The sequence below is a fragment of the Thamnophis sirtalis genome, unplaced genomic scaffold, assembly GCF_051295495.1.
Source record: "Thamnophis sirtalis isolate CommonGarterSnake01/CBP01778 unplaced genomic scaffold, rThaSir2_p1.2 scaffold_4, whole genome shotgun sequence".
Lineage (NCBI taxonomy): Eukaryota > Metazoa > Chordata > Lepidosauria > Squamata > Natricidae > Thamnophis > Thamnophis sirtalis.
Window position 1 is genome coordinate 135,631,958 of NW_028261384.1, and position 20,055 is coordinate 135,652,012.

Below are 20,055 nucleotides of genomic sequence, written 5' to 3' on the forward strand. Positions count from 1 at the left end.
CTAAGGTTTCTTCAAAAGTTAGAAAGACCAGCAGTTTCAGGTTACATGCATTCTTTCCTTTATGTGGATAATGATTTTCTGGACATTTAAAACAGTCATCCATATCTGTAAGGAAAACCAAGGATATTTTTTATCTAGGCATTCCATACTATTGAAGTGTGCTTGGTGCTCTGTGAGCTTGCTTGTTTCCTTGCAGACATTTCATTATCCCAAACTACATACCATCACAGTGTTAGTAAGAAGTGCTGCTTATTGTCAATTCTGGTGTCTTACCTGATTATGTGGATGGGCACCTTCTTAGAGAGTCTTTGGTTGGGGTGTTTATTGATTGGCTCTTTGGCAGTTTGGCAGATTGAGTTATCAATTACTTGATTGTTGTTCTGAAAGTAATTATGGATTAACAGAGTTGGAAGGGACCTCATAGGCCATCTAGTCCAACTTCCCACTCAAGCAGGAGACCCTACACCATTTCTGACAAATGGCAGTCCAATCTCCTCTGGAAAGTCTCAAGTGATGAAGCCCCCATAACTTCTGAAGGCAACTTCTGTTCCATTGGTTCATTGTTCTCACCGTCAGAAAGTTCCTCCTTATTTCTAGGTTGAATCTCTCCTTGGTCAGTTTCCATCCATTATCCCTTGTCCGGCCTTCAGTTGCTTTGGAAAATAGCTTGACGCTCTCCACTATGTGGCACCCCTCAAATATTGGAAGATGCTCTCAAGTCTCCCCAGCTTGTCACTCATTAAAAATTTAATGAGCCACATGGAAAGTTCTTGGAGAATTGATTATTTTTGGAAGAAAAATTAATAAAAATATCATTTTAACTATTATTGTGCAAGTTATACTGATTTATTCAATAACTCCTATTAACATGTGCACCATGATTTTGATAGTAGCTTCTTGATAATCTGAATAGCAGAATAACCAAATGACAGAATAACAACAGAAATCAGGGGAATTTTTTGGGTGTCTATTTTATACAAAACAATATAACACAGTTGGAAGAGACCTTGGAGGTGTTCTAATAAAACTAGCTGTACAATCTCAGTCTGCTCAAGAAGATCCTACAACATTTCAAACAAATGGTTGTCCAATCTCTTTATAAATATCCCCCATTATTGTAGCACCCAGAACTTCTGAAGGCAATTCATTGTTATCACTATCAAGAAATTGTCCTATTTCTATGTTTTCCACATAGTAGATTCCACATGCAAAATATATTAAGACTTCCCACAAGGGGTTCAAAAGACAATTCTATTTCAAGCTGCTGACTGAAATGAAAGAAGAGTCCAGTGCAAACAAAATACCTGCCAAGGCTGCAGCTGTGGAAGATCAAGGTTTTTACTCATCATGGTTTTCCTCCTATTGAACCTCAATATGCCTAGAGCCTGCAAAGCATGAGCCACAGCATAAGCAGCATTGTAGACACTGTAGCTTTGGCCAGTCATTTCCATTTCAAACAGAGGTGCAGTAAGATCCTCCAGTCTCTGACTTTCATCCTATCCTACAGGAAAGATTGTATTACTCCAATAGCTAATCCAGTGATGAATTCAAGTTATATAACTGAGAGTGTACCTCATCAGAAAATCCACCTTTGAGTATTCATGGGAGTGCAAATTCGTGTTTTGAATAGAATCAGGGTTTCAACCAATATCTGGCAGAGGAGAGCAGAGAGGGGAAACCTGTAGCAATGTCTCTGACCCACAGACATTGTTATCTTGTGTCAAACTCTCTGGAGTCCAAGGTACGTTGATAGTTGTTCAATTTAAATATCTTTCTGTGCAGTCTCTGAAGTTTTTACTTTATTTAGAAAATATGGTGATTCCTGTAGGAGATCATTACTTTGATTTTGATGAAAGAATAAATGCCTGGTGTTTAAATGCACATTTTTGAAATGCACAATTGCTAATAAAATGTACAGAGGGAGAATTTGCAGCGCAAAATGCACTTTTTTAAAAAAATTGACGTGTTTGTTTTTTTACTATGAATGACAAATTCAGTTCTCCTTCCTTTGCATAGTATTAACATGCATAGATGTTTTGGCATTTCCTCATGTTAGAAACTTTTCCATTATTTCCAGTTCCCCCTAGTAGTTGTTTCCACAACCTACTGTAGAGGTTGTGTAGCCACCTCTTTCCTAGAAGGACGAAACATTTTAGGAAATATTTCACCTAAAAGAGAAATAAAAACCTTGTTGGGTTCAGTGGGGAAAAAGACACTGGAAACATGGAGGCTGCTTGGAAGGATGGTTTTAATGGTGAACAGGATCATGTGGCTTGAGCTCCTGAACAGAAAAGGGGAATCACATTCTTCCAGATGTTGGGTGAAGAAGAAAAGAGACAGAGATGCTGAAAGACCCTGATTTTCTCCCTCTTTGGCCTTTGATCTTGATCTTGTATTCTGATTGGTTGTCAGACTCCCACGGGGCCATGAAGGGGCAATCTCTAGTCCAAGTTTGGTTCAGCATTGCTTCTTCTCAGATGCCCTATGGTGAGATTGGTAAAGGGCTAATACTATCAGGCCTTAATCCCATCACCCTGGAGCCAAATGGGGGATATCTTTGTTATGTAGTATAGACTGGCTCAGACATTTTAATGACCAATTGACAAAGGTGGGGGCTTTTAGCAGTGAGTCTATTTCCTACGTAAAAACATGTTTCCCCATTTCTTATCCAGGGAACTATAATATTCTGCCTTTTCAATATTTCCCAGGATATTTCATTTTTCTAGGAGAGGGTTAGCTGATAACTTCCTACACCATCTTGCAGCAGAGCTCACCACATGATGCCTGGGGACATTACATGAGTCCAAAGTTCAACCAAACTTGATTCTGACTGCCTACAAAGTTAGCTATGATCCCTACATAGTCCCCTGGGAGTCTGACAACAACCAATAGAATACACTTCTTTGACAGGAACAGGAATCTCAAGAGCAAAGCCAAAAGAAGGTATAAATATCCCCCCCTCTCTCCACTTCATGTGTTTAGCTGCCCAGGACCTCAAACCCATGTTGTCCTATCCACCAATAAACTATCTTTCCAATCAGCCTCCATGTTTCCAGTCTCTTTCTCCCCAGTTGGAACTGAACCCAGATGGATATTTCTTCCAACAGTACTTCCTGAGATCTTTTAAAGATCTTATATTTGAAATCTTTGTCTCTAAGTTTAATTTTCTGTATTAGAGAGGGACAATTTCTGAGCTGCTGTGAAGACAAAAAAATAAGGAGGTCAGTAGTAACCATTCAGGGCATGGTTACGTAGACACAGAAGTAAATGTGGAATCTAGGAAGAAGCCAATCATTTGTCATATGCAAGGGAGCCAGGAAGAGCAAGTTTTCATCTGCTTCCCTATACTAGATTAATTTTCTGAGTAGCTAAGTACCAATGAAACAGCAAATCTAGAGAGGGATTTCAACAGGGGAAGGAATCCATCGTCTATCTACTCTTTTCACAGTGTTTAATTGTGGACTCAAAAGGTCGACTTCCAAGAAAATTATGATAGATAATTAGTATTGAAAATTTCCTCAGAAAGGAAGAAAGAGGAAGCTGTTAAGAAGGCTGTGGAACCATATTTTTTGTCAAGGAGGAAGGAAGGAAGGAAGGAAGGAAGGAGGGAGGGAGGGAGGGAGGAAGGAAGGAAGGAAGGAAGGAAGGAAGGAAGGAAGGAAGGAAGGAAGGAAGGAAGGAAGGAAGGAAGGAAAGGTTAAATGGAAAACGTTTCCTCCATGGGTTCGGACTTCCTGCCTGGGAGAGCATCACAGTTTGGGTGAAAGTATTATATGCCACTTCACAGTGCTTTACAGCCATCTTTAAGTGGTTCTACAGAGTCAGTCTATTGCCCCCAACAATCTGGGTCCTCATTTTACCCACCTCGTAAGGAAGGATGGAAGGCTGAGTCAACCTTAAGGAAAGATGAAGGGGGAGAACGCTGATTAGCTAAGCTATGACATTCAGCTGTCTCTGACATCTGAATTGGCTTGAATCACTTCCAAGCATGAGTCCATGATAACATAAGTGTAGTAGATTTGGTCCAATATCTGTCAATGTCCTAGCTTTATGATTTCAATGCCAATTTGGTTATTCAGTCCCCATCTAAAAAATAAAAGGCAATTACAGTTGCCTAATTCTACTCTCGGTCTGCTGTGATTAACTTGTATTTGCTACGTCCAGTCTGATCTTTCTATTACCCCGCTTGAGCTAATGGATTGTGTTAGGAATATAATCTAATGGTTGGGTTGGCAATATATAAATCATGTAACAATGCTGTACTTGTCTCTTTAAATCATGCTGTAAATGTGATTGGTTGCTGTTTCCTCAAATGACCATAAGATGGAGTCAGAATCACTGTTAGATGCTGATCGGATCTGAGTGTTTGGAAGCTGGCTGTTAGAAGTGCTGTATAGTGATCAGCGTAAGCAATTGTAAGTTTTGCAACTGCTTGCAAACTTTGCGTACCGGACTGTTTGTATGATTATGGACTACGTTATTTAGATTATCCCTTAACTGAAAGACGTTGATGACTGACGTCTTAACTGTGTATGACTTGGACTGTTTGATGGACTCTGATACCTTTATTTCCACAAAAGTAAAAGCCTATTTAAACTGCAGTGTCTCTGTATGCTGGTTTGTGTGTTCTCCAACACAACTCTCACAACGCTTCTCTGAACGCACTCGCTCTCCCAATGGGGAGTTTACCTAACAGATTGTGTGGGTTATTACAATCTCCATATCGGATTTCTGAAGTGGCCCTTGAAGGTGTCTATAAACTTGTGGTAGTGATCCATAATTGAGGCATTACCCAAGTGATGTAAGTGCCGGATGAGCTGCTGAAGCCATGAATAGGCTCAGACTGAAGGAGGCTCATGACTGGTGGATCAGGAATCCCACTGCTTAGTTTCCCACAAACAATTCTCTTTGTGCTTTGTAGGTTGTCATCCACTCTGATTCTCCTCTGAATCTTTCTGGTAAGGTTCTGTAATGCCTTTGCAACATGGATTGTAATAGTGAGACTGCTGGTAATGTCAGAGAAGCAAAGGGTACAAGATGCACCAAATTCCACATTTGTGGTAGAGTTGGACTGCTGCAAAGTTGCACAAATTGGGCACAATTTTCAGGAGAGTCTCCACTGTCGTGTGGTCAGACACTGCTTCTGCTTGTAGGTCAGATGTGATGCTGGTTGTTTCCATTGCTTCCCATATATATTTTTATAGTGGAAGTCAATGTAAGACAGAAAAAAAACCCAGATCCACTCATAATGAAGTTCAACTAATCTGATTTATTGCTTAAAGTCCATACAGAGAAATGTCTTAAAATAATGGTCAGCCTTTTTTTAAAAGATTCACAAACTCAAAACATTTTACACTTGAAAGAACCCTAACAAATCTAAAACTGATATCCTATGGTACTGTGTTAAATATATGTTCATAAAATGGTAATCAGCTTTTTACTGATTTTATATAACACTTTGGGAATGGATAGTATACAAATGAGGAACATGTCTCTGCAAACATTGGACATCATTTGAGCCAATATCTGAAAGATCCTAAAGGGGAACAAGAAAGCTAGATGACCAAACTCAAATTCAATGGATATGTTGAAAAGAAGAAATGATTTGGTTCACAAATCTTAGAAAATGGTGGAAACGGGACTTCCTGGGAGGAGCCTACTGGTGGGGGCAGCAAAAAATCAGCTGCCTCCGAATTCCTGGCTACGTACCTGTTTAGAGGATCTTCCATCTGACGTCTTATCAGGTTTTCTTATCCTTCAGGCAAGAAGGAAAGAAGAAACTGTTTTGCTGGCAAATGCTCTTCGATTTTTGCAGCTTTTGTGCTTGCAAGGAAAGGGGGGCTAGCCCAAGGCAGAATGGCTGTCCGTGCTGGGAACTTCAAACTGCCTTGTGCAGGACAAAGTAGGTCTCTCCCACTCTGCTCAAAGTTTTGTTTGATTTAATCTTATCACGAGCTGAATCCGTTTACTGCCTGGACAATAATTGCTTATCAACATTTTAGCTTCTTTTCTTTTTCTCCTCCGAAAAATTATTTACTCAGAGGCTTTTAAAATGGCGCCGAGCAGGCTGGTTTCCCAGGTAATAACGAACACTTTTTGCTAATCCTCACAAGAATTCAAAACAAAAGAGATTGCTTATCATTTGTTTTGGTTTCACAATAGAAGAATTTTACTCCTTCATTAACCTTGCTTATCTGGAAGTTAAATGGTGATGAATCTGCTGAATGGTCTTGTTACAATGTTTACTCACTGAAAGTTTTGCCAAGCCTTAAACTTCAAAATAAAAGCCTCTTTACTTAAAGCTGCATATTCAGGCAATAGAGTTTTATTAACTGCAGGCAGATAAATTTTGAAATGGCCTCAAAACCAAATATTAACTTGAAGTCGTCACCCTCTACTTCCAGAGGCACATCCTCAGTGCCTGGCACAAAGCTGCAGCCTCCGCTTCCTACGCCCCCTGCTGGGGATGTGTTAACGAAAGAATTTTTTCTGAGTAATCTAAGCGAGGCTCTTAATGCACAGACAATTAAAATGGAAGATAAATTTAGAGATAATAGAGAGGAGAGAAAAGAGGAAATAAAAGAAATGAAAGAAGAAATTAAAAGTGAAATAAAAGGACTTAAACAGGAGCTGTATGAGAAATTTGAGGCTAAGGTTGATAAAATTAGAGACGACATGCTGAGTCTTGTAACTGTATTAACAGAACATATTTCTGGAGTGGAAGATACTCTAGAGGTTCTTAATGATGCCAATGCTAACTTGACATTGAAAACAGAGGTGGTGGAACAAAAAGTGGAAAATGCTGAAAAAGAAATTATTATGATACAGTACCGACAAATGGAGTTCGCATTAAGAGTAAGGGGGCTGCGTGAGGAGAAACAGGAGAACCTGAAACAGATCCTATTGGAAGCTTTTGACCGCCTGATGGGAAGACCAGGGACCAATCAAGACTGGCAAATTGACAAAGCTTACCGCGTTAACTCCTGGCTGGCAAAGCAGAAGCAGCTTCCTCGAGACATCGTTATATATTTTACTACAAGAGAGTTTAGAAATATGGTACTGCAAGCGTCTTATAACACTAAGCTTCAAATTGGCAGTCAAGACCTGGCTGTTTTGAAAGAGATACCACCTCAAATGTTAAGAGCCAGGAGAGACTACGCTTTTTTGGTCGAAGAACTCAGAAATCGTCAGATACAGTATACAGGGCGGGGCATAACCTTTTCCTAGGGGGTCACAGCAACACTTGTAATAACAACACAAATAATTCATACACCATTCGAAAGCCCATCAAAAACTGAGTTTATTGACACGATTTAATAGTCAGTATGACCACCATTAGCCCTTCGAACAGCATTCAAACGAGGTGGATAAGAACACAACAAATCTTCAAACAGTTCCGTTCGATTTTCCAGATTTTTCAACACAGTTTCCAAATTCATTCTCAAAGTTTCAACCGAAACAAATTTAACATTTAATAGCTCATTCAATTCAGTTTTTTATGGGCTTTAAAATGAGGTGTCGCGGAAGTTGTAAACTGCTGTCGATCTTGCTGTGACCCCCTAGGAAAAGGTTATGCCCCGCCCTGAAAATCGAATGGACCTAGTTCATTTCTGAACTTCCAGTAGGCCCATTGGGCCCATTTTTCACACTCCCCAGGCTCTGGAGGTTTTCCTGGAGCCTGGAGAGGGCAAAAACAGCCTCCCCCACCCCCCAGAGGAAAAACTAAGTTCAACTTACTAAGTAAGGCGCCCTTGGGGGGAAGTGTTGGAGGTGGCTGTGCATACATGCACATGTGGGGGCATGCTTTGCATTATGGATGCCTGCACACGCGTAGGCTATCGCATGCTCGCACATGAATTTTGGACACCCAACAACAAAAAGCCATCACTGTCCTAAGGCCTTTGAACTTTTGTGCAAGTGTGTTCTGAATCGGAAACTGAAGCAATAGCAATAGCACGTAGACTTATATACCAATTTACAGTGTTTTAAAGCACTCTCTAAGCTGTTTACAGAGTCAGCATATTTCCCCCCAACAATCTGGGCCCTCATTTTACTGACCTCAGAAGGATGAAAGGCTGAGCCAATTTGAGCCTGGTGAGATTCAAACTGCGAAACTGCAGGCAGCCGGAAGCAAGCAGTGGTGGGATTCACATAATTTAACACCTGACTCTCTGTCCTAATGATTTTTTCTAATAACCAGTTCACCAAACTGCTCAGAAAGTCTAGATTTTGGAACAGAACAAGTATGAATTCTCCCTCCCTCCCTCCCTCCCTCCCTCCCTCTCTGAATTCCCCAATATTAAAAAGCACATATGAGATAAATGTAAAACATGTTTTAGTTTTACATTTTTGAAGTATTAGTTTTATATTTTTCAAATATACTTGTCCACTCCTATTTCTTATTCTCTCCCCCCTTTTTTTGGGGGGGGAGGAAAGTGTGAATGATTGTCTATTTCACTTTCACATTTATCTGGTTTCTAAAGGATTTTCAAATCAAGACCAGTTAATGTGTATCAGACAGTTGATTTTTGACCATTTCATCCAACATTTTGGAAAGTAAGAGATTCCTGATCCATTAATTAAAATTAAATCTTTGTCCTCATTTCTAGAATGAGAGCAATGTTGTAGCTTCCAACTTACCAATTCCATTTCGCCACTATTTTCAAAACAGGTTAAGCATCAGTCACTTATCATGTCACCCCCCAAAGAAGGAAAGTTGTTGATCAGACATATAAAGAAAAAAAATGCCAGGTTCCACGGCAATTATGTCCCTTATGAATGACTGCAATCATTCCATTATTCTAGAAGGCCACAATATCAAAAGTTCTGCACAGAAGGGAATAGAAATTTAAAAAGAATCTATATAAATATTTTAAGAGCCACACGGAAGAAGGAAGGAAGGAAGGAAGGAAATAAGGAAGGAAGTGGTAATGCTGACTCTGTGCGATTCATTTCCACAAGGTTCTCTTCCTTCTTTTTTATCTGCCAGAAGTTCTCCTTGAAGATAGTCTCAGACATTTTCTCCATACAGAGAGAAGAATCATAAAATAAATCCTCCTGGTGTCAGGATGCACAAAGCAGTTACTCTGAGTTGCCCTGCGAGTGATGCTTTCCCTGTTCCACATGAGTGGTATCAACCTGGTGACCTCCTCATCGGTGGGATGATGTCTCATTTGATTTACCATTTCTATCAAACTCTATTCAAACAACATCCTTTTGTCAACCTTTATGATTCACCAATGTAAATATTTTCCTTTGAATCACCTGACTTATGCCCACAATAGCAAAGAATCATTTATATGACTGTTTGTATAGAGTTTTTCATGTACATGTAAGAATTCTTTGTGTTTTGAAAGTGGTGACAGAAGAGGGAACGTTATTTATGTTTGTTTCATTAACAATATTCTTTTGTCAAGCATATTTGATTGCATGGGAATTATCAAAAATAAGAAGGCTAAAAAAATTCAGCTCTGCCACATTTCACATGACAAAAATAAAGGTGCTTTTTCAAAAGGCAACTGGATATTCTTGGTTTTTGCTTTGAAAAGAGTTCGCTTCTCTTCCAAGAAGCTTCTTGTTCTGGTTCAATTCTGGTTTAGTTCTGGAAGCTTCTTGGATGACAAGCGAACTCTTTTCAAAGAAAAAAAATCCTCAAGAAAGTCCAGTTGTCTTTTGGAAATGCACTTTTGGGACAGCCATGACCTGGATGACTGAGAATCTCCATAGACATAAATATTGGAACTTAGTTAAATCTATTGGCATTCTATTTTACTGGACAGGTAAGGAATGGTAGGATAGAGTAAAGGTGTTTTGGTATCTCTACCTGCTGCATCCTATAGTGGACCTTACATAATGATTCTGGGGGAGCTAAGAATTATGAAATTCTTTCAGAACTGGAAAGATTCAGATGAGCAAGATGTATAAGTTTAGAGAGAATTTCACCCTTAATCTATAGTTCATTCTAATTCTAGTTCCTAGAAAACTGAGAGAAATGGGATTATTCTTATAAAAGAAAGGAACTGGAGTTATTCCATATTTACATTTTTCATAACCCTAGAAGCACATCTGTAAAACATTAAGATAAGAGATTATGTAAAGGGTTCATTTTTGGGAAAAACAAGGCTATTCAATGCCAGGTCAGCCTGACATTACTGGAAACTACCATGGCAGTGTCAGGAAGCTGCCATGAGGAGATTGATAGTCTTGTTATGGGGAAAATGACAGGGGGATTTCTGGTCGGAGTAGCCAGAAAGTTTATATAACACAGTTATGTAAGGGTAGTGAACTGTAACTCCAAATGTATTTTAGCCATGTATTCGGACCTATCCAACATTTTATTTCTATCTTTCATGGTTGAGAATCCTTTTGCAAAAGACTATATACAAATATATTTTAAATAAATATGCTTTTTATTGTTCATGGTCTCTCTGAGCTGAAATGAGAGGTTATTTTTTCTCACAAAAACTAAATCAACTGAGAAAACAACAAGCCATGGCATTCAAGTTTAAACTGAACACTAAAGTTACAATTTCAGAAATTAACATAGTATGTCTTATGCTGATTAATTTTCTGAAAAAAATATTAAAGGGAATAAATTGTGTACAAAGTATATTTGGACTGATTAGAAAAGTAATTAATACTTCACTCAGAAACAGGTTTTGGAGTTGTCAGATATACAATGACCATCCTAATATAATTTGCAAAATTATGAATTATGATTATTTTGAAAAGATGTGCTCAATCTATTTTCAGTGTATCAACCAAATTCTACCAACACGTCCTCGCCTTGGCCTTTGCAATGAAGAAGATCAATGAGGACTCCCAGATCTTACACAATGTCACTCTCGGGTTTCACATATGTGATAGTTACTACAACCCAAGGATGACCTATCGTAGCACTCTGGACCTGCTTTTCAAATCCCAGGAATTTGTCCCTAATTACAAATGTGATAGCCAGAAGAATCTCATGGCCATCATTGGAGGGTTAGGTTCTGATACATCATCTAATATAGCTGAAGTTGTAAGTTCCTTCAAGATTCCCCAGGTAAGTATGGAGGAGATGAGCAGAAAAATTATGCACTTTGTTGTTATGACATACTTACTGAGATATCAGATATTAGATTTGCAGTAAGACATTCTGCAGACCTTAAGGTATAATACGTAGGACTATTTTATGAAGCTACAAAGCCAATCATAGAAGTGGGTATCTAGAGTCATTCCATACCAGAGGGTAGATTTGAATGTAGGACACCCTGGCCTTGTTTAAACAAATGAACTATTGTAATGTGCTTGAAATAATTCATAGGAATTCCATTCAATATTAATATTCCTAAAGAAATTAAGGAAAAATTCCTCCTTTGGGTATTTTTTACAAGAAAACTAGATCCAGACAGATTGGATTTGAGCTAACAACTCAACAGAATATTACTCTGCTTTCTTTCAGCTGACATATGGCTCATTAGCCCAAGAAGAGTTTCAGACCACCAAGCGACCTTCACTTTATTTCATGGTCCCAAAAGAGGACCATCAATATGTTGGAATTATCCAACTGCTTCTTCATTTCAGATGGACATGGATTGGAATTTTTACTATGGATAACAACAATGGAGAACGTTTCTTACAAAAAATGCAGCCCTTACTTTCCCAGAACGGTATTTGCTCATCGTTTATAGAAAGGCTTTCACAACTAATCCATCTAGAAAACTTTGAAGAATCTTATCACGCAATCGAAAGTATTTTCATTAGTTTGAGGAATAGCAACAGCACCACATTTCTTGTCTATGGAGGATCAGGGACAATTGTGTGGCTGAGAGCTCTCATGTTTCTAGCAGATCCCGAAAACAAGCAAATGGCATTATATAGAAAGGTGTGGATCATGACTGCACAGATTGATTTTGTGCTCTTTGGCTTTCAAATCAGTTGGGATCTCCAGATGTTCCATGGGGCTATTTCCTTCAGTGTTCATTCAAGAGCAGTTGTAGGTTTCAAAGAGTTTCTTCAGACCATCAAACCTCATTCAGGTAGCAGAGCTGGGTTTCTGCAGGATGTTTGGGAACAAGCCTTTGATTGTTCATTCTCAAAATCAGAATTACAAGAAATGTCCAATAGGCAGTGCCCAGGAGAGAAGAAACTGGGGGATCTTCCTGCGCCTGTGTTTGAAATGGAAATGACTGGCCAAAGCTACAGCATCTACAATGCTGTTTATGCTGTGGCTCATGCTTTGCAGTCTCTACACAAGTTGAGGTTCAATAAGAAAAAAATGATGATGGTTAAAAAAACTGACCTTCCACTTCTGCAGCCTTGGCAGGTATTCTTTCTGCATTGGACACTTCTTTGATCTGAATGATAACTGAGATTCATGCTTTTTAAGGAAGCCTGGGTCAGAACAGTTTCAGTTCTCAGTGTTGTCATGGAGACAGAATCGCGGGGGGAGTGCATTAAATGCATATTGTCAGCTGCTGTCAGATCTCAGATTACTGCAGAGGGTTTGGGAGGGGTGCACCTTATATGGTACTGTGATTAATGACCCAGACTGAGGGAAGGGAAGGAACAGGGGTAAAGTTTAGAGATGAATCAAACAAAGCACAGGCTTGACTGTGAACAGAACCTGCCTAATGGGGCTCCTAATAAATGACTGGTTTTGTATTGAAAACTTGACTCGATATTTATGAATCAATTAGGGCATTTTTAGGAAATCTGACAAACAGTTTGTAAGAAAAAAAATGGAATACAATGAACAAATATGGCCCATGATGAAGCATTAATCAAATTGACAAAATTATCTTAATTATATCAGTCAGGTTTCCTTTTAACTCAATAAGCAATTTGATCTAGAATTATCTTTTGAACCTATGGCGGAAAGTCTTAATATTTTCTGCTTATAAAGTCCAGTTAGTTATGAACATCAAGAAACTACTCTATTGTTAAGTAACACAGTTAAGGTAACATGGCTAACCCATTGACTTTGCTTGTCAGGAGGTGGCAAAGATCGCAAATGTGAAAACAGGTCATAAAGTGAAAAATGGTCATAAATCCCTTTCTTCAGTGCCATCATAACTTCAAACAATCACTTAACAAGCTGTTGTAAAAAGAGGGCTACCTGTATTATCCTTCCTATCACCCTTTTTTGTCATTCTCTTTCGCATAGCTCCATCCGTTTCTACATGGCATTTCTTTTAACAATTCAGTGGGAGAAAAGGTTTCCCTGAATGAAAAGGGGGAACTAATGGGTGGATTTGATATCATCAACCTCATCACATTTCCCAATCGGTCTTTTCAAAGAGTGAGAGTCGGAGTCAAGGATCCGAGCTCTCCAACAGGCAAAGAATTATTCATTGATGAAAATCTGATTGTCTGGCACCTAGCAGTTAGACTTATATACCACTTCATAGGGCTTTTCAGCCCTCTCTAAGCGGTTTACAGAGTCAGCATATCACCCCCACAGTCTGGGTCCTCATTTCACCCACCTCGGAAGGATGGAAGTCTGAGTCAACCTTTGAGCCGGTGAGATTAGAACCGCTGAGCTGCAGATAACAGTCAGCTGAAGTGGCCTGCAATATTGCACCCTAACCACTGCGCCACCTCGGCTCTTTTAATCAGGTATGAACTCATTTGATGGACTGTAAATTGACATATTTTGATCCCAAATAGAGATCTTGGTCTCTGAAACCATACTTAGACTCTTTAAAAATCTAATTTCAATGTTCGTGTTGTGACCAGCAGAGCTGGCAGCAGAATCAGAAAGTGAGGAGGTTGGGGAGGAACATGGGCCAGTCCTGAGGAAAGCTCAGATGCGGGCTCTGTGTTTGAGGCAGAGAGGGAACTAGACAGCAGTGAGGCAGAAGAACAGCTGGAGCCTGTTCCCAATGTGTACATGCGCAGACCTGCCAGAAGACAAGAACAACTAAGAAATCAGAGTCGACTTGGGAGTAACACCATACCTTGGAGGTGATTGGCCCCTCCCAGAGGAAACAAAAGAGGAGTGAACAGGGAGGAGGAGGCTTTTGCAGGAAACAATTCATTCCTTCGGTCGTTTCAAGAGTGGTAAGTTCTGTTTGTGACTGTAGGAGACTCTGTGCCAAGTTTTGCCTTGCCCTGTCTTTCGAAACTAGTTATCTGGCAGCTCTCCAAGCGAGATAAGGTTCGTGTTCATAAATATAACTCTGAAACACTGTTTGCCAAGCCTTGCTGGAATTCACAGTTGTGTAAATAAAAGAAGTTTTGCCAGGACCAAGACTTTGCTTCATGTTTTTTTTAAGGAAGCCTGGGTCAGAACAATTTGTAAGCAAAAATGGAATACAATGGCCCACGATCAAGCATTAATCAAATAGACAAAATGATCTTGCAATGTAAAAGTCAGGTTTTGTTTTTGGTTGCAATTATCTTTCAAATGATGGACATTGCCTTATTTCTATAGCATTGTCATCTCGCATATTAATCCAATCACCTTGCCTTTTTCCAACAGGCCCTTTAGCTCATCACTGTAAATTCAACAACTTTTAATGTATCCTATAAATCCAGCTAGATTATATATAGTAGCCCTCTGGGAAGTAAAGAATTCTTTACTCCAGTTAAAGACCTTGATTAATTACTCATGAATAAAGATATCCCAGGATAATGTTGAAGAATCTACTCTGAGTTGGTCACTGGTCAATCTTTGGTCCCAGTTACTGAATCAGGTTGCATCCTGCAAGATTTATTTTTTTTAAAAAAAATCCTTTCCAAAAAACATTTTATGTTTATAACCAGGTTCTACCAATTTCTCTTTGCAATGACCATTGCTCCCCTGGATACTGGAAGAAGGAAACTGAAGGAAAACAATTCTGTTGCTATGACTGTGTTCCATGTCCAGAAGGGAAGATTTCAAATCAAAAGGGTAGGTTAGACATTCCAGCAAGTTTTCATACGTTCATTTATCAAAGATTGATTTAAGCAAACGAAGAGGAGGGGTGGTACAATGGTTAATGATGCTGGAGAACGTCATTAAGCTCCAACGGTTTGACTCCTAGTACTGAGTGGTGTGGTGAGAACTTGTCACTCGTCTCAGCTTCTGCTGATCTTGCAGTTCACAAAGTATGTTATATGCAAGTAGATAAATGGGTACCACTTTGGTGGGAAAATGAGCAGGCATTTCATGTGGACGGTTAGAATCCTGTTGGCACTGCACTTCCCATTTGTGATGCTCATTTGTGAGGCAGCTCTGGTGGAGGGACAGGACTACATATGACACTGCAGGAAAGGCACTCAACTTTCTTTCCGGTGCAGAGCTAGCTTGTCCTCTTTGAAGACATTTTGCTTCTCATCCAAGAAGCTTCTTCAAATCTGACTGGATAGTGGGGAATGAAAGGATTTATATTTCCTGCAGATAGCTGGTCATTTGCATTCTTTTTGAGAGTTGTTGTGGCCACTTGGAAATTTGTCTGTGTCCTCAGGGTCACCTGAGTAATAGAAATGGTATTGAGCCTTCTTGGAGCTGCTGAAAGGACTGTGTTGTGGAACTATTCTTTCTGCAACCGTGTTCCTTTCTGCCCTGTGTCCCTTCACTGTTGAAGACAAGTACAGACTGTTGGGGATGAGTTCAGTTTTTCAAACTGAAGGTTCCTGTAGTCTGCAATTTTTTTTGCTGGAAATCCATTCATACTCCCAACCATTTGAAGGGTGCTCATCCCAAACTGCATAGCTAAATGTCAATAGATGTTCTCAGTCATATAGATCATGGTTATCCCAAAGGTGATTTCTAATGACCAGCTGTCTGCAAAGAATATAACTCTTTCCATTTCCCACTATCCAGTCAGAGCTGGGTTACTGATACTTTTCAGAGACAAACAGAGCTGGAAGTTTTAGGCAGCCAAAGTACTAGTCTGTATTAACATTATAGTCTCCTGGCTAATGAAACATTACCATATACCCTGTTTTCCCCAAAATAAGACCTCCCTGGATAATAAGCCCAATCAGGCTTTTGAGTGCATGCACTAAAATAAGCTGTCTTCCCAAAATAACCCCTCCCCGAAAATATTGCAATACAGCAGCAGCCATGATATGACCACACTCACTGCCTCTTGCACCTCACAAATAATAAGACCTCCCTGAATATAAGGCCAAACTCTTATTTCGAGGGTCAAATAAAAATAAGACCCTGTCTTATTTTGGGGGAAAGCATGGCGCTAAATAAATCAGTAAATTTAAGCAAACTGTAATACCCTACCTCAGTGTCAAAATAAATAATACTTTTAGTTTTCTGTAAGTATTATTTTTTATAGCTGTGACTCACAATCTGTTGTTCAAGTCAATACTCTCTGTTACTAGAGACGAGTATATACCCTCACGGTTTTATTTTCCATGTTTTGGAAAAAAATGGGGAAAGTCCATATGGCCTCCATTGCAATAAAATTTAAAACGATACAAAGGGTTGCATTTCAGAGAATATTCATCCTTCCATTTCTGCTTTGTGTTCTGCCAATCCTAAATTTTCCATTCGGGGTAAAACTGAATTTTCATAGAAACATGATCCATTTGGAAACCAGTGGAAAGAACTCAAAGGAATAACAACTGGCACCCATTGAGAAAGTAATATGAATACTATGGAATGTGTAGATGAAAAAATATCCTTGATTTTCCTTCCAGATATGGAAGATTGCTTTGAATGTTCAGAAGATCATTATCCAAATAAAGAAAAGAAAGAATGTATCCTGAAACTGCTGGTTTTTCTAACTTTTGAAGAAACCTTAGGAATTGTTTTGGCCTCAGTTGCTCTTTGTTTCTTCCTATTGACATCTTGGATACTTGGAACTTTCATTAAGCACCAAGATACTCCCATTGTCAAAGCCAACAACCGGTCCCTCACCTACACCCTTCTTGTCTCTCTTCTGCTCTGTTTTCTCTCCTCTTTGCTCTTCCTCAGCCAACCTGGCAAAGTGACCTGCCTTCTCCGACAATCAATGTTCGGCATAACTTTCTCAGTGGCCATTTCTAGTGTACTGGCCAAAACCATCACTGTGATTGTTGCCTTCATGGCCACTAAACCAGGATCTCAGATGAGGAGATGGGTAGGGAAAAGATTGGCTTTTTCTATTGTCCTTTCCTGCTCTTTTATGCAATTATGTCTTTGTATTGTTTGGTTGTCGGTATCTCCCCCATTTCCTGAGTTGGACATGCACTCAGAGCTCCAAGAAATGATTTTACAATGCAATGAGGGGTCAGCTTTCTTCTTCTACGGTGTCTTGGGCTACATGGGTATCTTGGCCTTTGCCAGCTTTATTGTGGCTTTCTTTGCCCGTAATTTACCTGACAGCTTTAATGAAGCCAAGTTCATCACCTTCAGCATGTTGGCCTTCTGCAGTGTGTGGATCTCCTTCTTTCCGGCCTATCTGAGCACAAAAGGAAAAGCCATGGTAGCTGTGGAGGTCTTCTCCATCTTGGCCTCCAGTGCTGCATTACTGGGATGCATATTCCTCCCCAAATGCTATATCATTGTTTTGCGGCCTGACCTCAACCACAGGGAGCAACTCACAAAGAGAAATTAGTTCATCATGTGTTCTTTCTGGCTCCCTTAATTAAAATATCAAAAGTGATTTGTACTGTATGTAATTTCAGGGAAAGAACCTTATATTTGGTGATTTTGTAATCCAGACTCTTTCTTTCATTGAGGTTTCTCTGTAATTTCTAGATTTAAAGGGAATTTAGCCTGGTCAAGTGGGTAATGAACTGCTGTAGAAAGCAAAAGACCATTAGTTCAATCCCTTCCTTGGCCAGCTGAATAACTGTCAGAACTGCAGTCATTTTTTTCTTTTGGGTCTTGCCATACTTTCTATTTTTCTCCTATGCATTTTCTATTATGGAAAATGGGAGAGGGGATTGTATTGTGCTAGATGCTATGTGGTCATAACAAAATTCTTTCTAGAAAGTCAAGGTCATCCTTTGTCTTTGTAATTCTGCACCTAACCAGAACTGGATGGGTGGAACTCCAAGCATGGCAGTGGGAGATTTGACCATTTGATGGACTTGTGGGTGTGGAGCAGGATCTTGAACATTCAACTAGGTGGAGAAAACTGGGAAGCTTTCAGATGGCTCTCTTAATAAATTGGAACTTTGAGCAATACTTTGCCTTGGACTCTGATTTACTTTTGGATACTATTTGGAACAACGACAGTAACTTTTGACCAAAACTGTTTCTCAAACCTGTGCACTTCACAGGGCTGTTGCTGTGTGGAAAATGTATGTTTGTTGTATGTTTTCTGCCTTTGGTTGTTTGTAAAAATAATAAATTGGTATATATTGTAAAAAAAGTGAAATAAAAAATGAAATAAAATAAAATAATAAAATAATAAAATAAAATAATAAAATAAATAAAATAAATAAAATAAATAAAATAAATAAAATAAATAAAATAAATAAAATAAATAAAATAAATGAAATAAATGAAATAAATGAAATAAATGAAATAAATGAAATAAATGAAATAAATAAAATAAATAAAATAAATAAATAAAATAAAATAAATCAATAAAATAAAATAAATCAATAAAATCAATAAAATCAATAAAATCAATAAAATCAATAAAATCAATAAAATCAATAAAATCAATAAAATCAATAAAATCAATAAAATCAATAAAATCAATAAAATCAATAAAATCAATAAAATCAATAAAATCAATAAAATCAATAAAATCAAACAATAAATGAAATAAATGAAATAAATGAAATAAATGAAATAAATGAAATAATAAAATAAAATAATAAAATAATAAAATAATAAATAAAATAAATAAAATAAATGAAATAAATGAAATAAATGAAATAAATAAAATAAATAAAATAAATAAAATAAATAAAATAAATAAAATAAATAAAATAAATAAAATAAATAAAATAAAATAAATAAAATAAATAAAATAAATAAAATAAATAAAAAAATAAATAAAATAAATAAAATAAATAAAATAAATAAAGAAAATAATAAAGAACATAACAAAATAAAATAAAACATAAAATAATAAAATAAAATAATAAAATAAATAATAAAATAAAATAAAATAATAAAATAAAATAAAATAAATAAAATAATAAAATAAAATAAAATAAACGAATTCACAGTTTTGTAAATAAAAGAGGTTTCTCCAGGACCAAGATTCTGCTTTATGCTTTTTAAGGAAGATTAGGTCAGAACATCAGGAGAGTCATATAAACTGAAATAATGCTGTTTTTTTGCGTCTGCTAAATTTTCAGGTTCTGGTCGAACATAAGATAAGTTGCTCTGATATGGGGATCCCAATGGGTCATTCATTTGGTATATAGACCAAGGCACCTGTTTCCAGCCTCTTATACAAGCAACAATAAAATAGAATCGAATAGCTTTGTCACAGTGGTGGGTTCCGAATCCCATTGCAACAGGTACAGTGCAATGGGGCCCGGTGCCCCCACATGCACACACACACACACAAACACACACACACACACATGCACACACACATTCACACACACATGCATGCATCCTTACCTCTGCGATGCCTCCGCAATGCTCCAGCTGCTCAGCGGAGCAACACGCATGCGCTGTACGCTCCATGCGTGGGAGCGCCGAAGAGCTCAAATATAGGTAAGGAGCTCAGGTGGGCAGGTAGGACCTCCAGAGCACCATACCAGAACGGTAGCCGGTGCTGCCGGCAGGCACTGGTACGCCTGTACCGGGTTGTCCCGCCTGCAACCCACCACTGCTCTGTCCATTTTAACACTCTACTCCAAGCGACTTAGAGAAAATTGATTTCCCATGTATTGTTAGGACTTTTCAGTTATTGACTCAAAGCACATCCAATGTTTCCTATCCTACTTTCATGATATTTATGTTTTCTTTTAATAAACCACCTGTAACTTTGCAGAGCGAATTAAGCTTCTGCCCTGCTCTTACAGTTTCAGGCCTTCATGATAGAAGTTGCACCTCTCCAAAGAGACCAGGGGTGAAATGCTACCAGTTTAGGCCGGTTTAGGCCGGTTCGCCCAAACCGGTAGTAAAAGTGCTACTGGTTCAGCTGAACCAGTAGTAAAAATAAATGCTTTAAA

The 20,055-nt window shown here is 38.4% G+C and overlaps 1 protein-coding gene across 1 annotated transcript; it reads left to right on the top strand.

Moving 5' to 3' along the window:
• The first annotated feature begins 10,882 nt into the window (after positions 1–10,882).
• Positions 10,883–17,776, top strand: LOC148046794 (vomeronasal type-2 receptor 26-like). The gene is made up of 5 exons (XM_087714962.1): positions 10,883–11,044; positions 11,444–12,307; positions 13,148–13,366; positions 14,749–14,875; positions 16,624–17,776. Exons 1-5 carry the CDS (start codon positions 10,883–10,885, stop codon positions 17,520–17,522), a joined length of 2,271 nt encoding a protein of 756 aa, XP_087571088.1. The 3' UTR covers positions 17,523–17,776.
• The last annotated feature ends 2,279 nt before the right edge of the window (positions 17,777–20,055 follow it).

What these genes read in the sequence shown, in the direction of transcription:
- LOC148046794 (XM_087714962.1), top strand. Translation starts at nt 10,883, where the DNA reads ATGACCTATCGTAGCACTCTGGACCTGCTTTTCAAATCCCAGGAATTT. An exon ending in CACTTCTGCAGCCTTGGCAG is followed by an intron (nt 12,308 to 13,147) that starts GTATTCTTTCTG and finishes TCTTTCGCATAG; the next exon opens with CTCCATCCGTTTCTACATGG. An exon ending in TGATTGTCTGGCACCTAGCA is followed by an intron (nt 13,367 to 14,748) that starts GTTAGACTTATA and finishes GTTTATAACCAG; the next exon opens with GTTCTACCAATTTCTCTTTG.